The sequence below is a fragment of the Stomoxys calcitrans genome, chromosome 3 (genome assembly GCF_963082655.1).
Source record: "Stomoxys calcitrans chromosome 3, idStoCalc2.1, whole genome shotgun sequence".
NCBI classification, from domain to species: domain Eukaryota; kingdom Metazoa; phylum Arthropoda; class Insecta; order Diptera; family Muscidae; genus Stomoxys; species Stomoxys calcitrans.
Window position 1 is genome coordinate 50,951,781 of NC_081554.1, and position 16,344 is coordinate 50,968,124.

At 38.2% G+C, this 16,344-nt stretch overlaps 1 protein-coding gene across 2 annotated transcripts in view; it reads left to right on the plus strand.

Annotated features, from left to right (window-relative positions):
- The window catches only part of LOC106087135 (E3 ubiquitin-protein ligase TRIM9), a 573,450-nt gene that overhangs the window by 520,021 nt on the left and 37,085 nt on the right, over positions 1–16,344 (plus strand). The window contains exons 6-9 of one of the 2 annotated variants that reach the window (XM_059365015.1): positions 1,600–1,759; positions 7,475–7,507; positions 14,798–14,937; positions 15,150–15,288. In XM_059365015.1, the coding sequence (XP_059220998.1) occupies positions 1,600–1,759; positions 7,475–7,507; positions 14,798–14,937; positions 15,150–15,288 (472 nt within the window). The remainder of the gene's footprint in view (positions 1–1,599; positions 1,760–7,474; positions 7,508–14,797; positions 14,938–15,149; positions 15,289–16,344) is intronic. The other variant, XM_059365016.1, reaches the window with a different exon arrangement.

A 16,344-nucleotide genomic window follows, 5' to 3' on the forward strand; every position in this document is an offset into this window, starting at 1 on the left:
CATTCCGATTAAGTTGAGCTTAGCTAGGTTTCAGCAATAGTCAGTAAGTCAGACTGACCAAATGTATCATACCGTTTGAAAAAGTTCTTAAAGCTCCTAGCAAGCAATTATCAACCTCCTTTGTTAGTCGCTTAACTCGGAGCCCTTAGGCGAATAACAAGTAAAAACGCAACAAAAATTGCGGCTTGTAAGGATTCAAGAAGTCAAATCGGGAGTTCGGTTTATATGGGAACTATATCAGGTTATAGACCGATTTAGACCATACATGGCACAGTTATAAGAAGTCATAACAGGACATTACATGCAAATTTTCGACCAAATCGGACCAAATTTGTTGCTTCAAGGGGCTCAAGAAGTCAAATCGGGAGATCGGTTTATATGCATCAATAATAAATATATTCCTAAACTTTCAAGCGGCTAGCTTTACGCGTTTGATCGCTATTCGACAGACGGACGGACAGACATGGCTAAATCGAATCAGAATGTCGCAACTATCGAGTATATATACATATATATACTTTATGGGGTCTCAGATCAATATTTCGAGATCCTACAAACGGAATGACTTGATTAGTATACCCCCATCTTATGGTGGTGGGTGTAATGACCGATATGGAACATTTTCGGACGAAACTTTCAAGCGGCTAGCTTTACGCGTTCGATCGCTATTCGACAGACGGACGGACAGACATGGCTAAATCGAATCAGAATGTCGCAACGATCGAGTATATATACATATATATACTTTATGGGGTCTCAGATCAATATTTCGAGATCCTACAAACGGAATGACTTGATTAGTACACCCCCATCTTATGGTGGGTGTAATGACCGATATGGAACATTTTCGGACGAAAAATGTTGTAATGATTAGACCAAAGTTGTGGCTACTGGAGCTATAAAGGCCATATCGGATAAAACATATGTATATAACAGAGTTGCATTTAAAACTGGATAAGCGCACAATTTGAAACATGGAGTCAACAATCTCATACAACATTTGTTACCCACCACTTGGGATGAGGGCATTCAAATTCAAATATCAATATCAAATATCAAATTCAAATATAGTCCAATGTGGCCCATTCAAGAACTTAACCTGCATATATAGAAGATATACGAGTAACTTCAACTAACTATCTCAATTTTTATACCCACCACCATAGGATGGGGGTATACTAATCTAGTCATTTCGTTTGTAACACCTCGAAATATTGATCTGAAATTTTGCACATAGTGTTCTGTTGTGACTTTCAACAACTGTGCCAAGTATGGTTCAAATCGTTCTATAACCTGATATTGCTCCCATATAAAACAATCTCCCGATTTGACTTCTTGAGCCCCTGCAAGCCGCAATTCTCGTCTGATTTGGCTGAATTTTTGGATATAATCTTCTGCTATGACTCACCACACAACGTTCCCAGTACGGTGCAAATGGGTCCATAACCTGCTATAGCTCCCATATAAACCGATCTCCCGATTTACCTTCTTGAGCCCCCTTTTTTGGCCGCTATTCTTGTTCGATTTGCTATATAAGGATAGAATGATGCTATCTAAATTTGTTATTTAAACATTGGTTTTTTATTACCTTATTTGCAGGTCGGTTCAATGCTAATAAATCGAGTAACCAACACAGATATGACTTGGCACCAAGAGGTTACAAATGCTGCTCCCCGTGTATCGCCCATTGTGGATTTGACCCTAGATGATGCATCTGTTTTAAGATCAATTGATAATTTGAATTTCATTCAAATGAAACGTAAGTAATAAGAGGATGTATCTAGCAATCAATATCTCAAAATTAATCTCTATTTCCGAAAATAATAATCATTAACAAGACAATGCAACAATTATAAGTAGTTGAACTACGAGATATTTTCTGTAGAAGTCTGAAGGGTTTTTCCTTTTCAAGAAAACTCTAAAAGGCGATTAATTTTTCTCTGTATGTAATATAATGAACCCCCTCAGAAATGTATAACAGTTTTTGATTCTGTGCTATGAAAATAGTACTTATTATTAACTTTCAATCTCAATATTTTGGTGAAAAATGTATACATTGTTCTGTCGCATGGGTCTATATCAGATATAAACGACAAACACGGTTCATCTCATTGCTACTAGGAAAAAATTCGGAATTGAACATTTGATTGAATATAAAATACCATACCTAACCTTCTGAATGTAAAACTTCAACGGCCGTATATACAAAACCCATAATGAAGTAAATATGGATTAATTTGAGAGTTGTATAAAGAAAATCTGTCACCTAAACCTATCTTAAAGCTGCATTTAGTTTTGTGAATACCGTTCTAAAAGTTTCAATTGATTACCTGGAAAGCGTTAAACATAATTCCAATTCAATTTTTTTACTATCTTCATTTTTAAATTTGCTGGATCATTACGTTCTGCATCTCTATAATTGTTGCATTATTCTTGTTTATTTTACATGACTAAAAGACTTCATAAATCAACCTTATATCTAGGGCAACGCACCCTCGCACTTTTTCCGAAATTGTCTAACCAAATTGAAATTGATATCGCCTTTACCTCCTCCACCACTTAGAACATGGTGAAGGGCTTTGATAAAATGTTTTAAAACAAATATTTATGGCTTTTCTACATGAAGCTAGGATTCAAATTTATGACTTTTCATTACCATCCAATCATATGCTGCAATTAGTCATCACTACAGCCACAGCGACTAATGCTATAGCCAACAACATCAACGTGGAGTAATTTTCACATGGTATGGCATGGCACAAAAATTCAACATTACTGTAATAATTTGTGGTTATTTTTCACAAAAAGCATCTTTCCCTTTCTCACACTGTAAAAGCCACTTAACCAAAGTCCCAACATAGCAGTCATCTGACATTCACAGCTGCGACATAACAAATCACATGTCAACATTATTCAAAAAAAAAAAAAAACAAAAACAATGCGGCAACATAGTCATCATGTTGAACATTACCACAGCTCAACACTTTTGTTTTGTTGAATCAAATTTTAAAGTGGAAATGCGATACATTTTTAAAGTATTACAAGTAATTGAGCAAAAGTGTTTCTAATTTTGTCATTCAGTTAGATAAGTATCATCACTTATAGAAGGACAATTCATTAAATTTAAAAAAAAAAATCTGAATTTATAAACAAACTATGATCAAGGGTTTTATACATGAGCTTAGAAGGAAATTTTTTAGTTTTCCTAAAAGGGATATATCGAGCAATATAATCAAGAGATCAAGATCATGAAGGATCCTACATTCAGACGCCCCGGATGTAAAGGTAAAATTTCCGGCATAATGCTTTTGTCTGAGAGAAACGCAGATAGGATCGCCAATTGTCAGGTATTGGAGACATACACTGCAAGTGATCATCAGTATAATCTCATAGCAGCCAGTTGTACGTACCGGATTGAGCTGATGCAGTCCTTCAAAGGCAAGGGCTGCCACCTCCGTGAACAGCATAACAACAACAACAACCAGTACATGACTTCTCTTTATGGCCCAGAGATGTTGTGCCAATAAAAAGGACGAAGGCAAGCACACGCAAATTGAATATGAACAGGCTAGTTCCATCCCTGCTCCTAACCGAAATCGACCGACATAAGCAGGAATCCAAATCCAGCAGAAACGCTTCAATAACAGCGAATCATGTCAATAATTTCGAAGAGATGTGATAAGGTAATGCCTAGGATTAAGGGACCGAAGGGACAAAGAGAGCCGCAGTACACGGGTGGAATAACACAATCGATGAGCACAGATCTGATTGCTTCCGAAAACAGCGCTAAACCCATTGTCGAAACCGAAGCATAGCATATCCAATATAAGGAGGCAAAAAAGGCCCTCGTGAGCGCCATTACCAAAAGCAAGAGAAAGAGAGAGAGAGAGAGAGAGAGAAATGGGAAAATCTAAGATAAAACCTCCATCGAGAACCCAGAGGACTTGTTTACAAAGTCGTAAAGAGCTTGAAATGAAAGGTCCAAATATGGAATTGGATGATAAAACAATGCGGAATATTGTAACCACCTTATTCCTTAAAACAATCCAAGATCAACATTGGAGTGGGCACACACACTCTACCCCATTCGCACTTAAAGAACTCCAACTCGTTGCACGTAACCTTCAAAGCGAAAAGGCGCCCGGCCCCGACGTAGTTCCAGAAGAAGTTATGAAGATAATCGCCGAGAAACGACCAGAAATGCTTCTGGGCATTTATAACAGATGTCTTTCGGAAGAAATATTCCCAGAAGCATGGAATGCTGGTTTTGTTCAGTAAGGGGAAACGTGATCCAGAATCGCTATCATCTGACAGGCCACTGTGTAAGCTGCATACAGCGGGCAAGCTGTTGGAGTGTTTAATAAAATCTAGACTCGTGGTTATTATGAGTCGTGGTTATTTTGAGCCGTGGTTATTCTGAGCCGTTGTTATTATGAGTCGCGGTTATTATGAGTCGTGGCTATAATTACTTGTGGTTATAATGAGTCGTGGTTACTATAAATCGTGGTCATTATGAGTTGTGGTTATTATGAATCGTGGTTATTATGAGTCGTGGTTATTATAGGTCGTGGTTATTATGGGTCGTGATTATAATGAGTCTTGGTTTTTATGAGTCGTGATTATAATAAGTTATGATTATAATAAGTCGTGGTTATAATGAGTCGTGGTTATTATAATTCGAAGTTAATATGAGTCGTGGATATTTGGAGTCGCGGTTATTATGAGTCGTGGTTATTATGAGTCGTGGTTATTATGATTCGAAGTTAATATGAGTCGTGGTTATTTGGAGTCGCGGTTATTATGAGTCATGGTTATTATGGGTCGTGGTTATTATGAGTCGTGGTTATTATGAGTCGTGATTATTATGAGTCGTGCTTATTATGAGTCGTGCTTATTATGAGTCGTGGTTATTATTATGAGTCGTGCTTATTATGTTGTGGTTATGAGTCGTGGTTATTATGAGTGTAGGTATTAAGAGTCGTGATTATTATGAGTCGTAGTTATTATGCGTCGTGGTCATTATGAGTCATGGTTATTATAAATCGTGGTTATTATCAGTCGTGATTATTATGATTCGTGGTCATTATGAGTCATAGTTATTATGAATCGTGGTAATTATGAGTCATGGTTATTATGAATAGTGGTTATTATGGGCCGTGGTTATTCTGAGCCGTGGTTAAAATGAGTCGTGGTTATTATGAGTCGTGGTTATTATGAGTCGTGATTATTATGAGTCGTGGTTATTATGAGTCGTGGTTGTTATGAGTCTTGATTATTATGAGTCGTGGTTATTATGAGTCGTGTTTATTATGAGTCGTGGTTATTATTATGAGTCGTGCTTATTATGTTGTGGTTATTTTGAGTCGTGGTCGTGGAACGTATTGTGGGCTATGAAGATGGACTTAAAAGTGCCGGAGTATCTGATAAGGATCATGAGAAGCTATCTGAAAGACGGGGTGCTCTTCTACACATCCACCGAGGGTATGAAGTTTCGTCAATTTTTCCAATAGCCTCCGACTAATGCACACGGGTGAAGACCTCTTCTGGCGCCACGTTGTCCATTGGAGAATTTCCCGGGAAATGTGTATCAACGAGTAGTTCTAGTGATTCCTCACTAGACATTGTCCCTACATTCTCCGACTACTGAATATACCCCACCGTAATAGGTCTCGAGGACAGAATCCTCCTTAGCCTAGAGGCCTCAGATGTATCCTCCACGGAGCTGCGGAGTTTGACCCAGGATTTGTGCTGAGCCTCGCTCTTATATTTTCTTAGATTCCTAGATTCTTAGATTCTTAGTTTTCACTTCCTTTTCTGGTCTAGAAGCGATAAACCTGCAGAATTTGTGCTGAAATTTATCCCAGTTCGCCTTTTTCAGTTTAGCTGAGGGACCACTTTGCCGTATTTTCTCCAAGGCTAGGACTAATATAACGCTGATCAGAGAAGCTGTGGTCATCCAACACTTCCCAGTCGCATATTCTTGCGCTTATATCTTCCGATGCAAAAGTAATGTCTAGTACCGTCTGCCTGATCCTGGTAATAAAGATCGGTTTATCACCGTTACTACAAATCGCCAGATTACAACTTATATTCGATAAGCAGCTCACCCCTTTCGTTGACATCCGAACTTCCCCATATCTGGTGATGCATCACTTCCTAAAATGAGGCTCTTCTTCCCTATAGAAGCGTCTTCAACCACCACCTTAAGGTTTGAAGGCGGCATCTCTGAATCGTGTGCCATATGGAGGGAAGCCAGCCAGTAATGAGATTTGTTTATTTTAAGACTGGCTACTAGTAAATCTTCAGAGCTTAGCGACGTAGGTAGTAAAACATTTAGACTATTCTATGCATCTACTACCCTTACCCTTGAGTAGTTTAAATTACGGAATTCTTGGTCCACGAGCCATTCTTCCACACACCCATGGTTCCTGGATAAAGAACCACATCAAATCCCCCTGCCATCAAAAGGACCTTTAGTGCCGACCAAGCGGCCTTACAATGGTGAAGATCAAACTTATTAACCACCAGAATTTTACTAGAAAGAAGATATCGTTCCTATGAGTTTGAAGAAAAAGTATTATGAGTTCTTTACTTCTAACTCATAGAAACAGTCTCTGCTTGCACTTGGTTAATAAGTTTGATTTAGAATGTTACCAGAGAAAATATTTTTCTTTTATGGTTATGAAGAATCTCATAGAGATTGTTCTATTAGTTTTAAGAAATTGTGTTTGGAGTTGTTTTCTTCAAACCCAAAGAATCTCTTTATCATTTTGCTCGATAAACCTCCCTAAGGAAAACCAATGAAACAAATGAATGTAAAGGAAAATGTTGAAATAGTTGGTAAAGTAGAAATATTTTCAAATGACCGGCTGTAATTGTGAACAAAGTAACAGATTTTGCGTTACATTTCATAATATGTAAAGTAATCAAGCGAATTGACTTTGGTGATGTATTAACCTTTGTAATGAACAATCTAGTTGAGAAAACAGCAATCAAGAACAACAAGTATATCATTCTCTTTTAAAGCTTGCAATTCTAATAACTTAAATATATAATACACCGATATTCGCAAAACTTAATGCAGATTTGAAATAGGTTCATTTGATACATTTCTTTTATAGAGCTGCCCAATATGCCTATTTGAAGCCTTTATTCATTTTTCCGAATAATGCCAATAATCAATAACATTTTGAAACCTTTGATATCAATATCATATATCAGCCTTTGATCGTATATTAACCTTAACTATAACTCAAATGTTCTTTTCTCAAATCTCATTCCATTTCCTTAATCATGCTGCTTCCAAAACAATGCGATGCTGCCTTATACTCATATATAACCAAAAAACAAAAATACTGCCATTTAAATCCTGTATATCTATCATTAATTTATTCAAAACTAATGCTACAATCGTTAAATACTCGATCGATGCTTGTCTCTAAACTGTATTGTGTACTGTAATTATCATCATTAGCTGCCAAAGATGGAGATGAAAGATTGCCTGCAGGTGAGATGCTTGATGAACACTTTATCAGCAATACATCATCATTTACCACCTCCATAATGTCCACCAATACCGTCATCAATGCCTCATTACTCGATACACTGACTAGCAACAATGCCAACAACACTTGCAATAATTCCATTACCAATCTGACGTCGGCCATGTCAATCAATGATTGTAATAAAACCTCAACATTACGTTCCACCAAATCCAATAAATCATCACTCTCATCATCCTCCTCAACAACACTATCCTTGAAAATGAATGCCTTTAGAAAATTGATCAACTACGATGAATCGATATCATGTACGCATAATTTGCCCTTATCCTCTTGTATGTATGATTTCCACGTTTTTTTTTATGCTTTTTTCTAAACCCTTCACTTGTTTGATCTTTAATCAAAAAAATATCATACCGTCCTTGTGTTAAATTAAGTTCATTTTCTTCATAACTCTCTTGTACACTCTCCATACACATACACTTAAACAAATCATTTGTTTCTTTCATTTAAAATTTCAACACATGTTGTATCTAATCATTGTTTTTTGAAAAACTATTTTTTCAATTTTTTATTCTGTTGCTTGGTTGTGGTACTTTTAATTTCTTACAAAATATTTTTTGCTTTTTTTATACTTTTCACCAAAGGATGAAGGTGCCATAATCACATTATTCCGTATGTAACTCACCGAAATAATAATTGGAGACCCTACTTGTTAAAACGTGCTAAGTTCGGTCCTCAACTCCATGGAATCCTCTAAAAGTTTTGCCTTTATTAGCTCTGTTCGTATTTGAATTATTCTACAACAACCAAATCAGGAATTGGTCTCAAACAGTCAAATGGGGAAATCGGTATTTGAGGGACCCATATTAGTATATATACCGTGTCGCATCGTACTTAACATGGACGTTGGAAGTCATAGTAGAAATCTTTGTGCCAAAGGGCTCAAGAAATCAAATTCGGGAATTGGTTTATATGGTGGGTATATACCAGTATATTGACCGATTCGGATCATACTCGGTAAGGAGGAGAAGTATTGGGTTGCCCAAAAAGTAATTGCGGATTTTTTAAAAGAAAGTAAATGCATTTTTAATAAAACTTAGAATGAACTTTAATCAAATATACTTTTTTTGCAATTACTTTTTGGGCAACCCAATATTTGTGTCAAATCAGATAGGTTAGGTTGAAAAGAGGGTGCAGATATTAATCCCCCCCATGCCACGATGGACATACACCTAAGCCAGCAATCGGCTTGTTGTGCGTTCTCAAAACTATGAACTAACATCTAAAAAGAAAATTTTATGTTAGGAATTCCGTGCTACTTACAAAATCCTTCATTATTTTCCATACCACTCCCCTAAGTTGGTTCATGTCTGGTATTGTGTCTCCACCTAAGTGCTGGTATCTGTTAAACGCGAAAGCCGGGCAATGACAAAGGAAATGCTCCAACGTCTCATCATCTTCCCCGCAGGCGCTACACATGCTATCACTTGCCGCACCGATTTTAGATAAGTGAGCTCATAGTCCTATGTGTCTCGTTATGATACCAATAGATATACTAACCTTCTTCTTGCTTACTTTCAGTAATAGCCTCGTTTTCGCACGATTTGTATCCTCCATAGGATTTTCGCCGTCCTACCGACCGTTTCGCTGTTCCACTATGTTGCATGCGCATTCGTCGCCCACTCCCTTAACTCGGACTGCGTCGAACCGAAAGGCTTCAGGTTAACCAAGTTTCTTGACGTCAGTCCTCCGGCCTTCACCTCCAAATCGTCTGTCCTTTCATTTCCCCTTACTTCGTTATGGCCCGGCAACCAAACGATGCGGATTTTGCCATCCTCAGAGAAGGCGTTAATCTCCTTACACCGCCAGTCTGTTCGTGACCTTATCGTCCGGGTTGTTATTGCCATTATGGCAATTTTACTGTCGGCAAAGATGTTCACACTCGACGTCCTCGCTTTAGCAAAACACCACTTTACGCATTCCGTGATCGCCCGGATCTCCGCCTGCAAAATCGAAATTTAGCCAAATCGAATGAAAATTGAGGCCTCTAGGAGCTCAAGAAGTCTAAACGGAGGATCGGTTTCTAGGGGGGCTGTATCCACTTGTGAACCGATATGACCCATTTTCGATTCCCAATGACCTGTTACGATAAGGATTGTCTGTGCAAAATTTCTGGCGGATATTTTTATTTGTTCGAAAGCTAGACGGACGGACGGACATGGCCAGATCGACTCAGAATGTCAAGGCGATCAAGAACATATATACTTTATAGGGTCTAAGGGCCATATTTCGAAGTGTAACAAACGGAATGACTTAATTAGTATACACCTATCCCAGTGTGCTGGTTATGCCAAAGTTTATATATTCTTGATCATTTTGACATTCTAAGTCTATATAGCACGCAAACTTTCGAAGGAATAAAGCTAGGTGCTGGAAATTTTGCACAAGTACTGATGCAGGTCGGTTGAGATTGTAAATGGTCCAAATCAGTCCATGTTGTGTTATAGCTGTCATATAAAACGATCTCCCGATTTGTCATATAAAACGGGCCTCTAGAGGCCGCAATTATTATCCAATTTGGCTAATATTTTACACGAAGGGTTTTGCTATGGCTTCAAACAAACGTGCAAAATGTGATCCAAATCGGCCCATAATCTAATATAGCTCTCATATTAAACGGTTTTCCGATTTGACTTCTAGAGCCTTTAAAGGTCGTTGTTATACCCACCACCGAAGGATGGGGGTATATTCATTTTGCCATTCTGTCTGCAACGCATTGAAATATCCATTTCCGACCCAGCCGAAAAATTGAAGACGATGCCATGTCCGTCCGTCTGCCGTTTGAAATCACGCCTTCAGTCTTTAAATATAGAGATATTTAGCTGAAACTTTGCACAGTTACTATTTTTGTCCATAAGCTGGTTAAGTTCGAAGATGGGCTATATCGGAGGATATCTTGATAAAGCCCCCCATATAGACCGATCCGACGATTTAGGGTCTTAGGCCCATCAAAACCACATGTATTTTCTGATTTTGCTGAAATTTAGGACAGTGAGTTGTGTTGGGCACTTCAACATTCTTCTTCAATGTGGCCCAGATCGGTCCAGATTTGGATATAGCTGCCATATAGACCGATCTCTCGACTTAAGGTTTTGGGCCCATAAAAGGCGCATTTATCCGATCTCTCCGAAATTTGAGACCGTTAGTTATGTTGGGCCCTTCGACATCCCTTTTCGATTTGGCCTTAATCGTTTCAGATTTGGATCTAGCTGCCGTATAGACCGATCTCTCGATTTAAGGTTTTGGTGCATTTATTGTCTGATTTTGCCAAATTTGGGATAGTGAGCTGTATTAGGCCAGTCAATATTCTTCTTCAATTTGGCCCAGATCGGTCCAGATTTGGATATAGCTGTCATATGGACTGACCTCTCGATTTAAAGTCTTGATCCCATAAAAGCCGCATTTATTGTCCGATTTTTTCAAAATTTGGGTGCACTGAGTTCTGTTAGGCCCTTCGAAATCCCTTTTCAATTTTGCCTAAATCGGTTAAGATTTGGATAAAGTTGCCTATACGGCACCGATCTCTCGGTTTAAGGTTATGGGCCCATAAAAGGCGCATTTATAGCCCGATTTTGCTATAATTTGGGACAGTGAGTTGTGTGTTAGGCCCTTCAACATTTTTCTTTAATTTGGCTCCGATCGGTCCAGATTTGGATATAGCTGCACATAAAGAACGATCTCTCGATATAAGGTTTTTGGCCCATAAAATGTGCATTTATGGTCCGCTTCTGCCGAACTTTGGGACAACGAGTTGTGTTAGGCCCTTCGACATCCCTGTTCAATTTGGCCCAGATTGGTTCAGATTTGGATATAGCTGCCATATAGACCAATATCTCGATTTAAAGTTTTGGTCCCATAAAAGCCGCATTTATAGCCCGATTTTGCTATAATTTGGGACAGTGAGTTGTGTTAGGCCCTTCAACATTTTTCTTTAATTTGGCTCCGATCGGTCCAGATTTGGATATAGCTGCCATAAAGAAAGATCTCTCGATATAAGGTTTTTGGCCCATAAAATGCGCATTTTTGGTCCGCTTCTGCCGAACTTTGGGACAATGAGTTGTGTTAGGCCCTTCGACATACCTCATGCATTTTTCACCGGATTTCGATGAAAGCTGGTTTACATATATACCCAAGGTGGTGGGTAAACAAAGTTAGGCCCGGCCGGCATTTTTACTTGCTTTTGGTTGAAGTTGCACACCAAATTGCACCCAGATAGGTCCATAAATAGACACAGATATATACATATCCCTTGATTTGTATTCTTGAGAACATAGATAAAGTCGATCTAGCCATGTCCGTTCCACTGTCTGTCGAAATCATGCTAACTTCCGAAGGAGTAAAGCTAGTCGCTTGAAATTCTGCACAAATACTTTTTATTGGTGTAGGTCAGCTGGGATTGTAAATGGGCCATATCAGTTCAAGTTTTGATATAGCGACCATATAAACCGATCTTAAATCTTGATTTATTGAGCCACAAGAGGGTGCAATTCTTATCCGATTTGGCTTAAGTTGTACATGAGGTGTTTTGTTGTGACTTCCAATAGCTGTGCAAATCGGTTCATAGCCTGATATAGCTGCCATATAAACCGATCTTGATTGAATCTTGACTTCTTGAGGCTCTAGAGTGCGCAATTGTTATCCGATTTGTACGAAAATTTGAACGAAGTGTTTTGTTTTGACTTCCAACAACTGTGACGAGTTTGGTACAAATCGGTCAATAACTTGATATAGCTGCCATATGAACCAATTTTGGTTCCTGACTTCTTCAGCCGCAAGGGGGAGCATTCTGATCCGATTTGGCTAAAATTTTTGCATGAGGAGTTTTGTTGTGACTTATAATAACTGTGCTAAGTATGGTTTAAATCGGTCAATAACCTGATATAAAGGGTGATTTTTTTGAGGTTAGGATTTTCATGCATTAGTATTTGACAGATCACGTGGGATTTCAGACATGGTGTCAAAGAGAAAGATGCTCAGTATGCTTTGACATTTCATCATGAATAGACTTACTAACGAGCAACGCTTGCAAATCATTGAATTTTATTACCAAAATCAGTGTTCGGTTCGAAATGTGTTCATTCACCGTTCAGCGATGAGGCTCATTTCTGGTTGAATGGCTACGTAAATAAGCAAAATTGCCGCATTTGGAGTGAAGAGCAACCAGAAGCCGTTCAAGAACTGCCCATGCATCCCGAAAAATGCACTGTTTGGTGTGGTTTGTACGCTGGTGGAATCATTGGACCGTATTTTTTCAAAGATGCTGTTGGACGCAACGTTACGGTGAATGAACACATTTCGAACCGAACACTGATTTTGGTAATAAAATTCAATGATTTGCAAGCGTTGCTCGTTAGTAAGTCTATTCATGATGAAATGTCAAAGCATACTGAGCATCTTTCTCTTTGACACCATATCTGAAATCCCACGTGATCTGTCAAATACTAATGCATGAAAATCCTAACCTCAAAAAAATCACCCTTTAGCTGCCATATAAACCCATCTTGGATCTTGACTTCTTGAGCCTATAAAAGGCCCAATTATTATCCGCTTTGGTGAATTGTTTTGACTTGCAACAGCAACAAGTGAATTGTTTTGACTTGCAACAACTTTACCAAGTATAATCCAAATCGGTTTATTGCCTCAAATTGCTGCGATCTCTCAATTATTATTCTTAAGCCTATAGAGGGCGCAATTTTTATCCGATTTTGCTCATAAATTTAGCACAATGACTTCCACTTTGGTCTGCAACAGCTAAACCAAGTATGACCCCAATCGGTTTAGAACTTTGTATAGCTCCAATAGCATCATGGCAATTCGTATCCATTATCCTTTGTTTGCCTTTAAAGGGATATCGGGTAAAAATCTGGACAGTTTCCATCCATGGTGGAGGGTATACAAGATTCGTCCGGACCGAACTTAGCACGCTTTTAGTTTTTTTTTTTTTGGTCTAGACATGAAGCCTATTGTTATTAGAAGGTAATATGTTTCAGATTTCATATACATTTTCGTCCACATTTGACTAATGCTGCAATAATTGGGTCATTATTTATCCATTTCTCACAAATTTTGGCGCGAATGTTTTTCTTAATGCCCTTGAGATGATCACTGATGGGTTTATACTTTTGGAACCTTTTGCAAAAGGCCGTTTCTCAAGCGGCCTTTAAAAATTTTGCATCACGATTTCCCCGTAAAGATTTTAGTCGAAGTCCTACTTATCAAAAAAAAAAAACAAATTTTTATTTCGACTTCTTAGCATACATATCCACTATGATGTAGAGTATCAAAAGGTGGGCTTTACCCTACCTTAGCCCATCCTTACTGGTTATATGTATTTTGTATCATGAAATTGAAATTTAATTTAAACTTTTACTTTATGTGTTACATTACTTTTAAACTTTAATGTCAATGAATTCATGTCCTTCCGCCTCCTATTCATCCCTGCCTCGCCGCCTTTTCTTTGTTTTCATGATTTTTATGTTTGCTTAAGCATTTAAATTTATTCATTTATTTTATGACATTTACACTCAATAAGTAATTATGATTTGGCCAAAAATGGCCAAGGGGTCCAAGCTGAAGTTGCTCTCTGCGATTTTCTTTGTCCCGCCATAGAGTAGAATAGCATTTTGTGTTAACGTCCTGCAGGCCATTGACCATCATGGTCCATTGGGCTTTTGTGGTTGTGGTTTTGTGTGGCAACAAAGTTCAGTTTTCTTATTGTTTTCAACAATCTTAAGTTTTGTTTAATTTTGGTTTTGTTGGTTATCTTAGTAGATGGCATAGAACTAAAAGCAATAAAATTATAATTTATTGTTTATGACACCCCTAAGACATAATAATTAAACCTTTGTATCATTGTAGTGGTAGTGGTAGTGGTAGTAAAAAGTACTGCTTGCTCATTCACTCATTCTATGGCTTTCTTGCTTGATCGCTCTTTCCTTTAGCACTCACACACACACACACACATACCAACAAACTTCCTGTTCCTTATAAGGCTAACATTTTCCTTTCATACACAATATAACAACTACAACAACAACAATGGCAACTTTTCTCTATTCTGGTCTTAAAGGACGACAGTAATTTGCATTTATGCTAACAACGTTTGTTTTCTTTTTTTTTTTTTTGGGTGTTTTTTCCTTCACTTCCGTTTTCGTGTGAAATATTTTCGGTCATCTAAACATCCGCACCAACCAACCAACCAACCAACCAACTACTCACCGAACCACCCACAGCTCCACAACCACCTGCAATTATACCCGAGGATTGTTCGGCAGAAAATAACTCTGTAACTGTGGCGTGGCAGGCACCAAATCATTCCTTTGTAGAGGGCTATGTACTGGAATTGGACGATGGCAGCGGTGGAGAATTTAGGGTAAGTGCTGTGGCATTTCCAAATCGATGGCCTCCTCCGCCCACCCAACTTCATTTGGCTTTGAGAAATTACTTTTTGTTTTATTGGTTAATTCTAATGTAGTCGGCGGGTCGTCCATTTCTGTTTTTTGTTTTTTTTTTCGTTTTTGGTATTGTTGCCTTCTTCACTTCCTAATGCCTTTTCGTTGTTCTGCTTTCCAATATAATTTATAGGAAGTTTATTGCGGCAAAGAGACCATTTGCACTGTTGATGGCCTACACTTTAATTCGATGTACAATGCCCGTGTCAAGGCTTTTAACAGCGCCGGCGAAGGGGAATACTCGGAACTCATTGGTCTTCAAACGGCAGAAGGTAAGCCTAGTAGTAACTTTGTTAAGTTTTTTGTTTTTCTTCTTCTTTTTTTCTATATACAGTAGCTAAACATAGTGTTAAGTCATTCATGGCTGATATTCAATCCGTTTGCGTCATTAGCTCAAAGTTCGAAAAACTCTTTGGAGTTACTGTTTGCTGCATAAAGCGAGGGGGGGTAAAATTTGGAAGCGGTTTTCATTGCACTTTTCAATTAAACTTATCAAACTTGGAAAAAAACTCAACAGTCAAGCGAAATAAATTGTTTAGAAGAAAAAAAATGTAACCACGTAATTAAACTCAACTTTAAGACTGAAAAGTTACGTCAAGATTCTACGAGTGTCCTGGGGTAGTATTACCACATCATGTGAATGGAAACAAGTAAAGACGAATACAAGTGTATCACTCGTTCCCTTTTGCCTTCGAACAATTCAAATTAACGATTCCAAATCCTGGCTGAAGCGAATAGATTAGTAGCCGAAAGGTTTAGTAGAGTGAGTTTGTTCAATCACAAAATTGGCAACTCATCTCTCATAGTCATAGACGCTTAGAGCCTCTTGGAAACTGAAACTCAGGTTCTGACACAAACAAGCCGCAGTCTAAAGCCAAATCTATCTCTTACTCTTCCTAGATTAGCATTAAGCCAAAGTCTTACATGAATTGGGAATATCTGAAAGGAAATATTGTCAAACATTCGTAAAATGATGAGCTTGAAACTGAAAGGACCATCCTTGGACTGGAAAGGAAATATCGAAAAACAAGTAAAAGCGTGCTAAGTTCGGCCGGGCCGAATCTTATATACCCTCCACCATGGATCGCATTTGTCGAGTTCTTTTCACGGCATCTCTTCTTAGGCAAAAAAGGATATAAGAAAAGATTTGCTCTGCTATCAGAGCGATATCAAGATATGGTCCGGTTTGGACCACAATTAAATTATATGTTGGAGACCTGCGTAAAATGTCAGTCAATTCGAATAAGAATGGGCCCTTTGGGGGCTCAAGAAGTAAAATAGAGAGATCGATTTATATGGGAGCTGTATCGGGCTATAGACCGATTCAG